The sequence below is a fragment of the Rhinatrema bivittatum genome, chromosome 9 (genome assembly GCF_901001135.1).
Source record: "Rhinatrema bivittatum chromosome 9, aRhiBiv1.1, whole genome shotgun sequence".
NCBI lineage: Eukaryota > Metazoa > Chordata > Amphibia > Gymnophiona > Rhinatrematidae > Rhinatrema > Rhinatrema bivittatum.
In genome coordinates, this window is record NC_042623.1 from 8731387 (window position 1) to 8744412 (window position 13026).

The window sequence follows — 13026 nt, forward strand, 5'->3', positions numbered from 1 at the left end:
AGCCATCTTTGATTGCAAAATAAAAATTGACAAACCTGGCGCACCAGCGTCTTTGGTTTGAGCATGTTGCCCGATGATGACTTTTTTGTTATTTGTCATTACGCAGCGTGTTCTTTTTCGGCTCTAGCATGCCCTCTGGTACCAGCTCAGCTAATTTACCACCGGATCCTCGGAAGGCATGACAGACTTTTAGGAGGGCTTCACCACGCATGCGCAGCTTACTACTTCACACCCCTGAGGGAGAACGGCAAACTCTCGCCCCGCGTCTAAACTTCCCAAGTACGTCCCTCCGCAGTGAGGTCAGCGACGGACGCAGGCCGCTCTGTCCAATCAGAAAAGGCGCAAGGGCCCTCTTTCCCCCCCCCCTCCCCTCCCCTCCCCTCCCCTCCCCTCCCCTCCCAACCTCTGCCACCCACGAAGTTCAGGTGATTGGCGGGGAAATCCGAAGCGCGTCGCAGATGGGCGTGGCTAAGCGCGTTGCGCATATCCCCGGGGGCGTGGCGAAAAAGCCGGAAGAGGAACCGGGAAGGAGAAGGCCGCCGGGTGGGAAGATGAGTTCCTTCGAGGGCGCATTGAAGGAATATCCCACTGTTTCCATAGACAGATTTGACCGCGAGAATTTGGCGGCAAGAGCCTATTTCCTGTCGCACTGCCATAAAGGTGAGCGCCGCCTAGGGCGGAGGGAGAGGAAGTACAGATGCGCCGAAAGGGGTCCTGTCCCAAAGAGCTGGTTCGCAGCGTCTCCGAGAGCAGACTCCAGATTTGTGTGTCTGATGTCGCAGGAATCGTTTCTCAGCCTGCAAGCTGCCTGGGCTTGCCTTCTTACGACCCTCACTAGCGTTCCCGATGGTCTTAGACTAGGGCCTTCTCATGGGATTTCCTTCCGTCTGTCCTCGGGTCACGGAACGATTTCCCGGCCTCCCGTAAACATTGCAAAGACCGGTTATTTACCAAAGCCTTTCACCCTGCTTAGTTGAAACTTTTGTTTGTGGAATTTGTTTTGTTTGTCTTAAAGTGATGTTTAGGTTTTTGCTGTGCACCGCGTTGTAGCCTCTTGAGAATGGCAGTTGAAACATCTGGAAATAAATAGAGACACCTGCCCAAGCTCACACGTGTCGGTGATAAAAGCCTAATAGCTAGTCCACGCCCTCTCACTCAACATGGAAAATTAATGGCTAACAGAAATATAGGTGGGCACAGGGGTTCCTTTCTGCAGGCCGATGCAGTAACAGCACGTAAAAGCATGCATACAAAGTGGGCGCCTGTCTTTTTCAATGCGCGCACATCGCTATATTGTAATGAGTTACCGTGTTAGAAAGGACACGCTCTGCTAAAATGAACCCTAGCTTTCAAAAACATCAGGCGCTCGGGAGATGTGGCTTTATGCGCCCAGGAAAACGACCGTTCATGACGAGCCACCGTTTTCCTAACCCGCCTCAGATAACTCATACACGTGCCTGCAGTGTGTGTACATTGTGCACCCAGAATTTTATTTATTTATTTTTTTTGTAATCAAGCCCTAACACGTTTCCCCTAATTCTACTGCTTGCAGCGCTTAGAACTTAGCATGGCAACAATACTAAGTCATAGGAGCCACAGATTACATTTTGTTTTGTTTTTCATGTGCTCCTTGCCTCATGGTATGACTTAAGGGACAGCTCTGGGGCTGGGGTTAAATTTGTTACGTTAAAAAGGGCGCATTGGGCCACCGGTGACCTTTTTTTTTTTTTTCTGCATTGGAGTAATAGTCAATAGCCTTATCTACATGGTACTTACATATGATGAGTGCTATTAGCGGTGTGTTCTGGACGTGCTAATTCCCATATTGCATCAGGTGTTAGTCTAGCACAGTGGTTCTCAACCTTTTTTTCTGTCGGGACACACCCTGACAGATGGCTTTTACATGTGTGACACGCTGAACACATGACCATCATAGGGCTAAATGTAAAAGTACAGTTTGCATCCACAGGAACCCCCCTGACCCACAATTATGGATGTAAAGCAGAATTATGACATTCCCCGTACACTCACCTTACAAAATATATTCTGGATCTAGTGTCATCTCAGTAACAGCAACACAAACTCCAGCTACCAGACTCAATAGCCCTACTTATGAAAAGACAGCAGTTTATCACTAATGCATGTCCTCTTGAGAAAATACAACAAATAAGACCTGATAAGGTAAATACCTCACCTCGGTCACATACACAGAACAGACCTAACATGCTCCCCCTTTGACCCCCTCACCCTTTTGAGTTTTATCTTGCAATGTTGTTTATAGTGTTTATTGGATGGTTCTTTCACCCTCTGTACCTTGTTTCCCCACTAGGTACCGTTCCTATCTTGCCCCGCCCTCTTTTTTTGTACTTTCCTCCTTCAGTATATGTAAACCGGCATGATGTGTCTACGAATGTCAGTATAAAAAGCTAATAATAAAAAATAAATACTCCCAGGATCTGCAGTAATGCACACAAACTAATCCGCACACAGTTACACCTGGTATTATGGAATGCACTCAAACAGTAACAACCCTACCTATGAAAAGGCAACACTACAAATATTAAATCAGGCCCTAAACACCAATACACCTTCTATTAGGAAAACAGAACTAGCCAAGCAGCTATAGATCCCAACACAGAAATAATTGTAAAACTATACTAATAAGCAGAATAAATGTTTCACAACCACTATGAACAGAATAACATCTAACAATTAAAAACTCAAAAATTATTTAAAATTCTCTAGACACCAATAAAATATTTCAAAACAGCAGACACACCCCAATATTTAAAAAGGGCTCCAGGGGCGATCCGGGAAACTACAGACCGGTTAGCCTGACTTCAGTGCCAGGAAAAATAGTGGATAGTGTTTCCACTATTCCTAAACACCAGTACACCTTCTATTAGGAAAACAGAACTAGCCAAGCAGCTATAGATCCCAACACAGAATAATTGTAAAACTATACTAATAAGCAGAATAAATGTTTCACAACCACTATGAACAGAATAACATCTAACAATTAAAAACTCAAAAATTATTTAAAATTCTCTAGACACCAATAAAATATTTCAAAACAGCAGACACACCCCAATATTTAAAAAGGGCTCCAGGGGCGATCCGGGAAACTACAGACCGGTTAGCCTGACTTCAGTGCTAATCGGTCTGTAGTTTCCCGGATCGCCCCTGGAGCCCTTTTTAAATATTGGGGTGTGTCTGCTGTTTTGAAATATTTTATTGGTGTCTAGAGAATTTTAAATAATTTTTGAGTTTTTAATTGTTAGATGTTGTTCTGTTCATAGTGGTTGTGAAACATTTATTCTGCTTATTAGTATATAAACATCAAAATCACAGAACATATAGAAAGACATGGGTCAATGGAACAAAGTCAGCATGGCTTTACCCAGGGCAAGTCTTGCCTCACAAATCTGCTTCACTTTTTTGAAGGGGTTAATAAACATGTGGATAAAGGTGGAACCGGTAGATGTAGTGTATTTGGATTTTCAGAAGGCGTTTGACAAAGTTCCTCATGAGAGGATTCTAGGAAAAGTAAAAAGTCATGGGATAGGAGGCGATGTCCTTTCGTGGATTACAAACTGGTTAAAAGACAGGAAACAGAGAGTAGGATTAAATGGTCAATTTTCTCAGTGGAAGGGAGAGGACAGTGGAGTGCCTCAGGGATCTGTATTGGGATCCTTTCTTTTCAATATATTTATAAATGATCTGAAAGAAATACGACGAGTGAGATAATCAAATTTGCAGATGACACAAAATTGTTCAGAGTAGTTAAATCACAAGCAGATTGTGATAAATTGCAGGAAGACCTTGTGAGACTGGAAATTGGTCATCAAAATGGCAGATGAAATTTAATGTGGATAAGTGCAAGGTGATACATATAGGGAAAAATAACCCATGCTATAATTACACAATGTTAGGTTCCATATTAGGTGCTACTACCCAAGAAAGAGATCTAGGCATCATAGTGGATAATACATTGAAATCGTCGGTTCAGTGTGCTGCGGGCAGTCAAAAAAGCAAACAGAATGTTGGGAATTATTAGAAAAGGAAATGGTGAATAAAACGGAAAATGTCATAATGCCTCTGTATCGCTCCATGGTGAGACCGCACCTTGAATACTGTGTACAATTCTGGTGGCCGCATCTCAAAAAAGATATAATTGCAATGGAGAAGGTACAGAGAAGGGCGACCAAAATGATAAGGGGAATGGAACAGCTCCCCTATGAGGAAAGACTAAAGAGGTTAGGACTTTCAGCTTGGAGAAGAGATGGCTGAGGGGGGATATGATAGAGGTGTTTAAAATCATGAGAGGTCTAGAACGGGTAGATGTGAATCGGTTATTTACTCTTTCGGATAATAGAAAGTAGGGGGCACTCCATGAAGTTAGCATGTGGCACATTTAAAACTAATCGGAGAAAGTTCTTTTTTACTCAACGCACAATTAAACTCTGGAATTTTTTGCCAGAGGATGTGGTTAGTGCAGTTAGTATAGCTGTGTTTAAAAAAGGATTGGATAAGTTCTTGGAGGAGAAGTCCATTACCTGCTATTAAGTTCAGTTAGAGAATAGCCACTGCCATTAGCAATGGTAACATGGAATAGACTTAGTTTTTGAGTACTTGCCAGGTTCTTATGGCCTGGATTGGCCTCTGTTGGAAACAGGATGCTGGGCTTGGTGGACCCTTGGTTGACCCAGTATGGCATGTTCTTATGTTCTTATAATATTCAGTAATTAAAATGGCAGTCAATCAAGAAAAATAAACTTTAAAAGCCACCTTTACTACCCTCCTCCAGCAGCTCTCCTACTCCTCTTCCATGCGGGCCAGTAGCACACACCAGAAGCAGCAGTGGCTGAAGCTCTGTACTCATGGTCTTCTTCCTTAGTGCCCACGACCAGTCTCTCTGTCTCTCACGCACACACATACCAGTTACATCCCCCTGACCAGTTTCTGTCTTTCACACACCAATCATCTCCCGACCAGTCTTTCTCTTACATACACACCAGTAACCTTCCCAAACAGTCTCTCTCTCTCATGCACACACACACACACACGCTTCTCACTCCTATGCTGTGTCTCACACACACTCATGTTTCTCATTCTTATGCTAGCTCTCACCACATGCACAGGCTTCTCATTCCCATAATCACTTTCTCTCTCACACCCACACATACCAGTCACACTCACCAGTTTCTATCTCTCACATCAATCATCTCCTGACCAATCTTTCTCTTACACACACACACACACCAGTCACCTTCCCGAACAGTCTCTCTCATGCATGCACACACACAGGCTTCCCACTCCCATGTTTTATCTTACATTTACTGGCTTCTCACTCCCATGCTGTGTCTCACACACACCCCCATGTTTCTCACTCCTATGCTAGCTCTCTCCACATGCACAGGCTTCTCATTCCCACAATCACTTTCTCTCTCACACACTCCAGTCATCTCTCCCTGACCAGTCACTTCCATTGTCTCTCCTATGTACACACATCACCTCTCTGAGCAGTTTCTCTCAGTCTCTCACACACTTACATAGATGATCTCAATCAAATGCTCTCACTTACAGACAGACTGTCAGTCACAGTTACACATTCACACTCTCAATCACACATACATTCTCTCTCTCTCTCTGATTTCCTGCCCACCCCCCCCCCCAGCACAAATGGGAGCTGCAGCAGCCTCCTCCTCCTCCAGCCCCCCGCAGGCCAAGAAAGAAGAATCCCATCGGCCACGGGAGGCTAATTCTGCTGTCTCCTGTGCCGATTTCTGGCTGCTTCTGATTTTGCTTTGGGTCCACCCTAGTGCACGGGGCCACCGCTGACTGATGCTACTTTTTCGTGCAGCATGGCTCTTTCTTCTTCCCGCGCACCCCACTGCACATCACTTCCTGTTCCGGGCCAGGGGCGGGAAGAAAAGGCCCAGCCGCAGTTGCCATCCTCCACTAACACTGCTGCCGTTCCCATCCAGGCTTGAACGTGCTGATAGGCTGCCTCTCGCTCGGTGAAGGAAGAGCAGCGGGGAGACCGGTAGCACGCCACCCACCTGCCGCTGCTTGGTGACGCACTGGTGTGTCGCACACACCGGTTGCGAAGCGCTGGTCTAGCGCGTCCGAAACGCTCATCCAACCACAGATTAACCCGCGCACTTTATTGCATCGGCCCCTAAATGTTTAAAGATGCAGGACCCTTCCTGAAGCAAAGCTAATAGAAACAAAAAAGCAACAGTTGAGTAGCACACACAAAGCCCTTCATCACCTTACTTTGCATTTTGATGTTATGTTATTGAGCAGTTTGTCTTCTGCTTTGTTGTAGTCCCAAAGTGGAATGCATCCAGCACTTAGCTTCTTTCAGAAATGTTATTTTCAAATGCTTGAATTAAGCCTGTATTGACAGGCACATGTGCAGGTTAAATGTGGTTATGATTTAATAAGGTGTAGCACTGAAAATAAATAAATAAGCAGAACAAACACCTCTACTGTGAGTAAAAAAGAAACACAATTAGGTGTTGAAAACTATCTAATGTATATTTTCTTACATTTAAACTGGTATCAGACACTTTTGTTTTCAGTCAATGTAATCTATTGCTCTCCTGCCTGCAAAGGGCTTCAGGCAAAATCAAGCCTGAAGCATTTATTTATTTATGTATTTATTAAAGGTTTTTCTATACCGACATTTGTTTAGTAACATCATATCGGTTTCCATTTAACATGAATAATAGCAACGGAGCTTTACAATTGAAACTGTAGATCAAAGAAAATTAATGAAGAAAGTAATTAACGAACAACTGAAGAAAACAGGTAACAATAGAACATAACGACCATTGAAGTAATAAAATACAAGTGCGGGATGCAGTAGGCAGGTCAAGACTGAGAACAGATAGATTGGCGACTCCTGCTTCATGAAAATTCGAGAAGGCCTGCACGAAGAGCCATGTTTAAGTTTTTGTTTGAATTTTTTTGGGCATAATTCCTTACGTAGGTCGGGGGTATAGCGTTCCAGGTTATTGGCCCTGCTACGGACGTGGCAACGCCCTTCAGTTGTAGTGAGGAGTGTGGATTTGTGAGACGGCGTGTGGAAGGTAGCAGCATGCTGAGATCTAGCTGGTCTGAAAACTAAAATCATTTACCCGGTTCAGATTACTGCCCTGTTTTTAAAACCCAAAAAGTGCTTAAAAATGTTATGAAGTTGCATAATGAAGGATTAGTTTTCCTAAGGACCACCATTAGAAAAACTCAATGACTTGTACAGCTCGTGCTCGCGTACTTCCACTTAAATCTTCCTGCTCAACATCACCCAACATGCCCATTGCTTTGACTAGTTTAGTGGCTTCATTTGGGGTCAATTGCTTATAACAATCATGAGATTTAATAAGAAAATATTGTTGGCAGTCATTACTTCAAAGGTTTTAATGATGCACAAACTTCAAACCTTTGGAAAGCATACTAGAACTAGCGGTCACAAAATGAAACTCTGGGAGAACGACGCAGAAAGCAATGTCAGGAAATATTTTCTTCACGGAGAGGGTGGTGGATGCCTGAAATTCCCTTCTGGAGGAAGTGGGGGAGAGGAAAAAAGAAGAGTAAATGAATTTAAAAGGCATGGGATAAAAACTGTGGATCCCTAAAGGCTCGAGCATGTGCATGGGGATAATCTGCATGGAATGGGAGTTACTAATCTTAACTAAGTAGCTTTCATGATTTTGACACAATTGCAACATTGCTGTCCGCTTCAAACGGCAGAGGTAAAGAGGAATTGGATTCAGATGACAGCCAACGCTGGGCCCTGACTTTTACAGCCCTGGGTACTGATACGCAGACAGGAGAAAAGTGCAGGATGGCTTCTAACGGCCAGTCCAAAAGCAGAGCACGTTAAAGCAGCATTGTCTGAATTATCAAGGTTGCTCACACCATAAAAATGCTGCTAGCAGTATTACTATCCTTAGCATAAGGCTCGGGGGTAACCTGCACAGAGCAGTAGTCACTACCCTTAGCATAACGGCTCGGGGGTAACCTGCACGGAGCGGCAGTTACTTCCCTTAGCATACGGCTCGGGGGGTAACCTGCACGGAGCGGCAATTTACTTCCCTTAGCATACGGCTCGGGGGTACCTGCACAGAGCAGTAGTCACTACCCTTAGCATACGGCTCGGGGGTAACCTGCACGGAGCGGCAGTTACTACCCTTAGCATACGGCTCGGGGGTAACCTGCACGGAGCGGCAGTTACTACCCTTAGCATAAGGCTCGGGGGTAACCTGCACGGAGCGGCAGTTACTACCCTTAGCATACGGCTCGGGGGTAACTTGCATGGAGCGGCAGTTACTACCCTTAGCATAAGGCTCGGGGGTAACCTGCACGGAGCGGCAGTTACACTTAGCATAAGGGTCGGGGGTAACCTGCACGGAGCGGCAGTTACTACCCTTAACATAAGACTTGGGGGGTAACCTGCACGGAGCTGCAGTCACTTCCCTTAGCAAAAGGCTCGGGGGTAACCTGCAACGGAGCGGCAGTCACTTCCCTTAGCAAAAGGCTCGGGGGTAACCTGCATGGAGCGGCAGTCACTACCCTTAACATAAGACTTGGGGGTAACCTGCACGGAGCGGCAGTCACTACCTTTAACATAAGACTTAGGGGTAACCTGCACGGAGCGGCAGTCACTTCCCTTAGCATAAGACTTGGGGGTAACCTGCACGGAGCGGCAGTCACTTCCCTTAGCATAAGACTTGGGGGTAACCTGCACGGAGCGGCAGTCACTTCCCTTAGCATAAGACTTGGGGGTAACCTGCACGGAGCGGCAGTCACTTCCCTTAGCATAAGACTTGGGGGTAACCTGCACGGAGTGGCAGTTACTACCCTTAGCATAAGGCTCGGGGGTAACCTGCACGGAGCGGCAGTTACTACCCTTAACATAAGACTTGGGGGTAACCTGCACGGAGCTGCAGTCACTTCCCTTAGCAAAAGGCTCGGGGGTAACCTGCACGGAGCGGCAGTCACTTCCCTTAGCAAAAGGCTCGGGGGTAACCTGCAATGGAGCGGCAGTCACTTCCCTTAGCATAAGGCTCGGGGGTAACCTGCACGGAGCGGCAGTTACTACCCTTAACATAAGACTTGGGGGTAACCTGCACGGAGCTGCAGTCACTTCCCTTAGCAAAAGGCTCGGGGGTAACCTGCACGGAGCGGCAGTCACTTCCCTTAGCAAAAGGCTCGGGGGTAACCTGCATGGAGCGGCAGTCACTACCCTTAACATAAGACTTGGGGGTAACCTGCACGGAGCGGCAGTCACTACCCTTAACATAAGACTTAGGGGTAACCTGCACGGAGCGGCAGTCACTTCCCTTAGCATAAGACTTGGGGGTAACCTGCACGGAGCGGCAGTCACTTCCCTTAGCATAAGACTTGGGGGTAACCTGCACGGAGCGGCAGTCACTTCCCTTAGCATAAGACTTGGGGGTAACCTGCACGGAGCGGCAGTCACTACCCTTAGCATAAGACTTGGGGGTAACCTGCACGGAGCGGCAGTCACTACCCTTAACATAAGACTTGGGGGTAACCTGCACGGAGCGGCAGTCACTTCCCTTAGCATAAGACTTGGGGGTAACCTGCACGGAGTGGCAGTTACTACCCTTAGCATAAGGCTCGGGGGTAACCTGCACGGAGCGGCAGTCACTACCCTTACCATAAGACTTGGGGGTAACCTGCACGGAGCGGCAGTCACTTCCCTTAGCATAAGACTCGGGGGTAACCTGCACGGAGCGGCAGTCACTTCCCTTAGCAAAAGGCTCGGGGGTAACCTGCATGGAGCGGCAGTTACTACCCTTAACATAAGACTTGGGGGTAACCTGCACGGAGCGGCAGTCACTACCATAATAAACTTGCTGGGCAGCCGGGATGGACTCTTTCTGCTGTCATTACGAGGTTACTGTATTATGTACTTTACATTTCAGATCACATGAAAGGACTTAGGGCTCCATCTTTGAAACGAAGGCTGGAATGCAGGTAATGTTTATAATTAAAGGAACCCTGCATACCTTTAATATTTTAAGTAAAAGAGCTGGCATGGTCTTAGTGTTTGGGACTAGCTGTTATCTAACCCGACAAGAACTAACCAACCCGTCTTAATTCCAAAAGAAAAACTGGCGGGTACTGTGATAACGTGCCTGTGCCTGTGATTTCGTTGGCTGCTACTGCCAGTAATGGTTTATGGTCTCCATTTTTATATTCCATTTTATAATAGAGGATTGGAGACCATATTAATACTGAAAGTAAAGCAAAATTTATATATGTGTGTATGTGTGTGTGTGTATGTATATAATGTATATGTATGTATATATGTGTGTATGTGTATATATACAATGTGTGTGTATGTATATATATAATTACTTTTAAGAAAGTAAATTCCTTGTTCTTTTTGGGGGGATTTTTTCACAGCCTAAAGATTCATCTGTACTGTTCCCCTGTCACAAAGGAGCTGTTATTGACCAGCCCAAGATACAGCTTCTGGGAAAATCGGATTGTAGGTTGTTATACTTTCTAAAAATGTACTGCTAGTATTCAAATGAACTGCTACACTTAATCAAAGAGACTGCTGAAAGTGGAAACCTGAAACCGAAACTTTTCTATTAAAACATTCTCTCTCTCCCAGGGAGACGGGGGATATTCCCTCCATAGCTCTAACTTTTGAAATTATGGGACCTGTGGGAAACCGGCAGTACTTTTTCACATCCCCAATATTTTTTCATCCAGTTTTCCCACCCGGTGTTGCCAAAAGCAGGGCCGGGACGTGGGAAAGTAAAGGACGCCCTCGCTTTGAACATCTGTGATAATGGAATTCTCTGAACTTACCTATCTCAGTCCAATATTTCTGTTGTCAGCTGCGACACTTTATCTGCCAGAAATATATCAAAAGGGAAATCAATGTTTGAGGGCTATTGCCATCGAGCGGGGAAAATCAAAAGGTTGATATCATGATTGTTCGTATTCTTAAATGCTGATCCTCCTCTTCCTCCGGCACACTGGGCCAAGTGTTTCCTATCTATTAGGAAATGCTCAGTTTCAGCCTCCTTAATTGAACATAATTATAAGATGCTTTATCGTTGGCACATCACCCCTGTTAAAGTACATAGATTTTACCCGTGGAGAACCTGTGGGGCGGAAGGGTCCTATCTTCCCATGTGGTGGGACTGTGCTATCAGTCCTCGTTACTGGGAAGCTGTGGCCCAAATGATTTCTGAGGTAGTGGGAGTCCGTGTAATACGGGACCCTGCGTTCTTTTCATTGAATATTTCTGTAACACCGGTAACCTAACCCCATTGCTATCTTATCCACCAAATACTTATGGCAGCGAGAGCTGAAATAGCTTATAAATGGAAACAGGTGAAGGCTCCATTATTGAAACTGATAAAAGTGTGTTACTTTTAAATTATAAATAAATAAATAGAACATACTCTCCTCTGTCTGCTCGTATAGCTGGTAACAGCATGGTGGTTGTTCCTGGTATGGTAACGAAGAGGTCCATATTCCTCTGCCGTGCGGCTCTGCTCGTTAGCCGGTCGTACATAACTAACTAACTAGCAGAGCCGGCTTAACTAGTGATGCACATTCAGCGACGAGGATATACCTAAGCCATCTTAAATTAAAGCTAGCCCTTTGGCCCGACCAGAGTTGGCCGGATAAATCAGCCAGCTAATTAATCTAAGTCTTGGGATGGCCAGTTTAATGCATCCGGCCAGCTCGACTCCTCTCTGACTTGTCTGGCAAAGCCTCTTAGGCAGTTGTGGCACCTGCTGTGCCTGTGGCTGGATATTCGGCGGCGCCGCCACATTGCCAGCCTGGTGCCCTTCTGAATATCGGGCTCTTAAGTGTGCTGCTTTTTTTTTCTTCTTCTGTAGGTAACCATTGAAGTTGAAACGCCAACTCAGATTTCTTTAGTGGATGAAGCGTCTGGTGAGGTAAATACTTATTGGGGCTGGGTGGTAACTCCGTCGTATCGTCCCTTACCTCCTGTCAGCTTGCATGGGCTTGTATTTCTGCTGCTTTTAGTTTTAAAGTAACTAAAGAAGACACCAGACGCGGGATTGGAATAACTGCCGCATTTAGGGAGGAAGGGACTTGACTGGAGATGTTCACGTTTTCTCGGGTTTTTCTGTCTTTGAAGGAATCAGATGGAGATGGCCAACGTGCGCCGCCTTGCCGTGGCTGGCGTTTGCTTACGGGTCTGCGCTGTCGGCGGAGCTTCGGCCCGCATCCCTGCTGCACAACAAGCAGGAGATTAAACTTTAAAAGCTTGAAAAATTCATGCAATCGTGTTGAAAGCTTTGATTGCAAACTTAGACTTTTGTCCACGTTTTTAAGAATAAAATGACTTTACTATTCCTTTGTTGTTCAGGGGATCGCTGAGGGAGTGGTAGGAACTGTAGAGAAGGGCAGACCGACTGCATGACCTTTGCTTCCCCCCCTTGGAAATGCCAGGGAAGGGAGGAGGCAGAGTTCCCAGAGAGATGGCGGTGATAATATTTCTCGGAAGCTGGCAACCCTGCTGCCCATCCTGGGCTCCTCCCCTTGCTAAAGTGGCCTTGAGTGCAAGATTGTGCTCCAGACAGGATGCACAGCATCAAAGCGGGTACTGTCCAGCTATCGGGGCCCAGCCCGGAGAGCTTACGCGTCACTTTTATTTGCCTTGGTGCTGTGGATTTCCCACTTTGGACACAATCTTGCACCCAAGGCAAGTTCTCTGGGGCAGACGCCCTACAGCTGAACAGTTTGCACCTTTTGTGCCCAAGTTTGGATGCATAACTGAAGGAATACGTTCTGTAAGGCTGTAGTGTCTTCCTCTGCTTCCTCTTGCCATGCCGTGCATGCCCCAGTCGGCATGCACAGTGCCATTATGGTCGCGTTCCTTCCATCTTCCAGCACCTGTTTGTCAAGCAGTCACGTTAGTGCAGATTTTCAGGTTAACTTGCATTTTTAGCACTTTTTTTTTTAAATTTTTTTCATTTGCAGCTTCCTGCTCAA

The 13026-nt window shown here is 45.9% G+C and overlaps 2 protein-coding genes across 5 annotated transcripts in view; one reads left to right on the top strand and one right to left on the bottom strand.

Annotated features, from left to right (window-relative positions):
- LOC115099011 (heat shock 70 kDa protein 14-A-like) overlaps positions 1–99 on the bottom strand; it is a 22542-nt gene extending 22443 nt beyond the window's left edge. Inside the window, exon 1 of the mRNA XM_029616246.1 lies at positions 36–99. Coding sequence (XP_029472106.1) covers positions 36–99 — 64 coding nt within the window. The remainder of the gene's footprint in view (positions 1–35) is intronic.
- Positions 100–551: 452 nt separating this feature from the next.
- DCLRE1C (DNA cross-link repair 1C) overlaps positions 552–13026 on the top strand; it is a 49199-nt gene continuing 36724 nt past the window's right edge. Inside the window, exons 1-4 of one of the 4 annotated variants that reach the window (XM_029616097.1) lie at positions 552–660; positions 9960–10011; positions 10444–10528; positions 11904–11963. In XM_029616097.1, coding sequence (XP_029471957.1) covers positions 552–660; positions 9960–10011; positions 10444–10528; positions 11904–11963 — 306 coding nt within the window. Of the gene's footprint in view, positions 661–9959; positions 10012–10443; positions 10533–11903; positions 11964–13026 lie in introns of those variants that run through there. The other 3 variants (XM_029616099.1, XM_029616100.1, XM_029616101.1) reach the window with 3 other exon arrangements.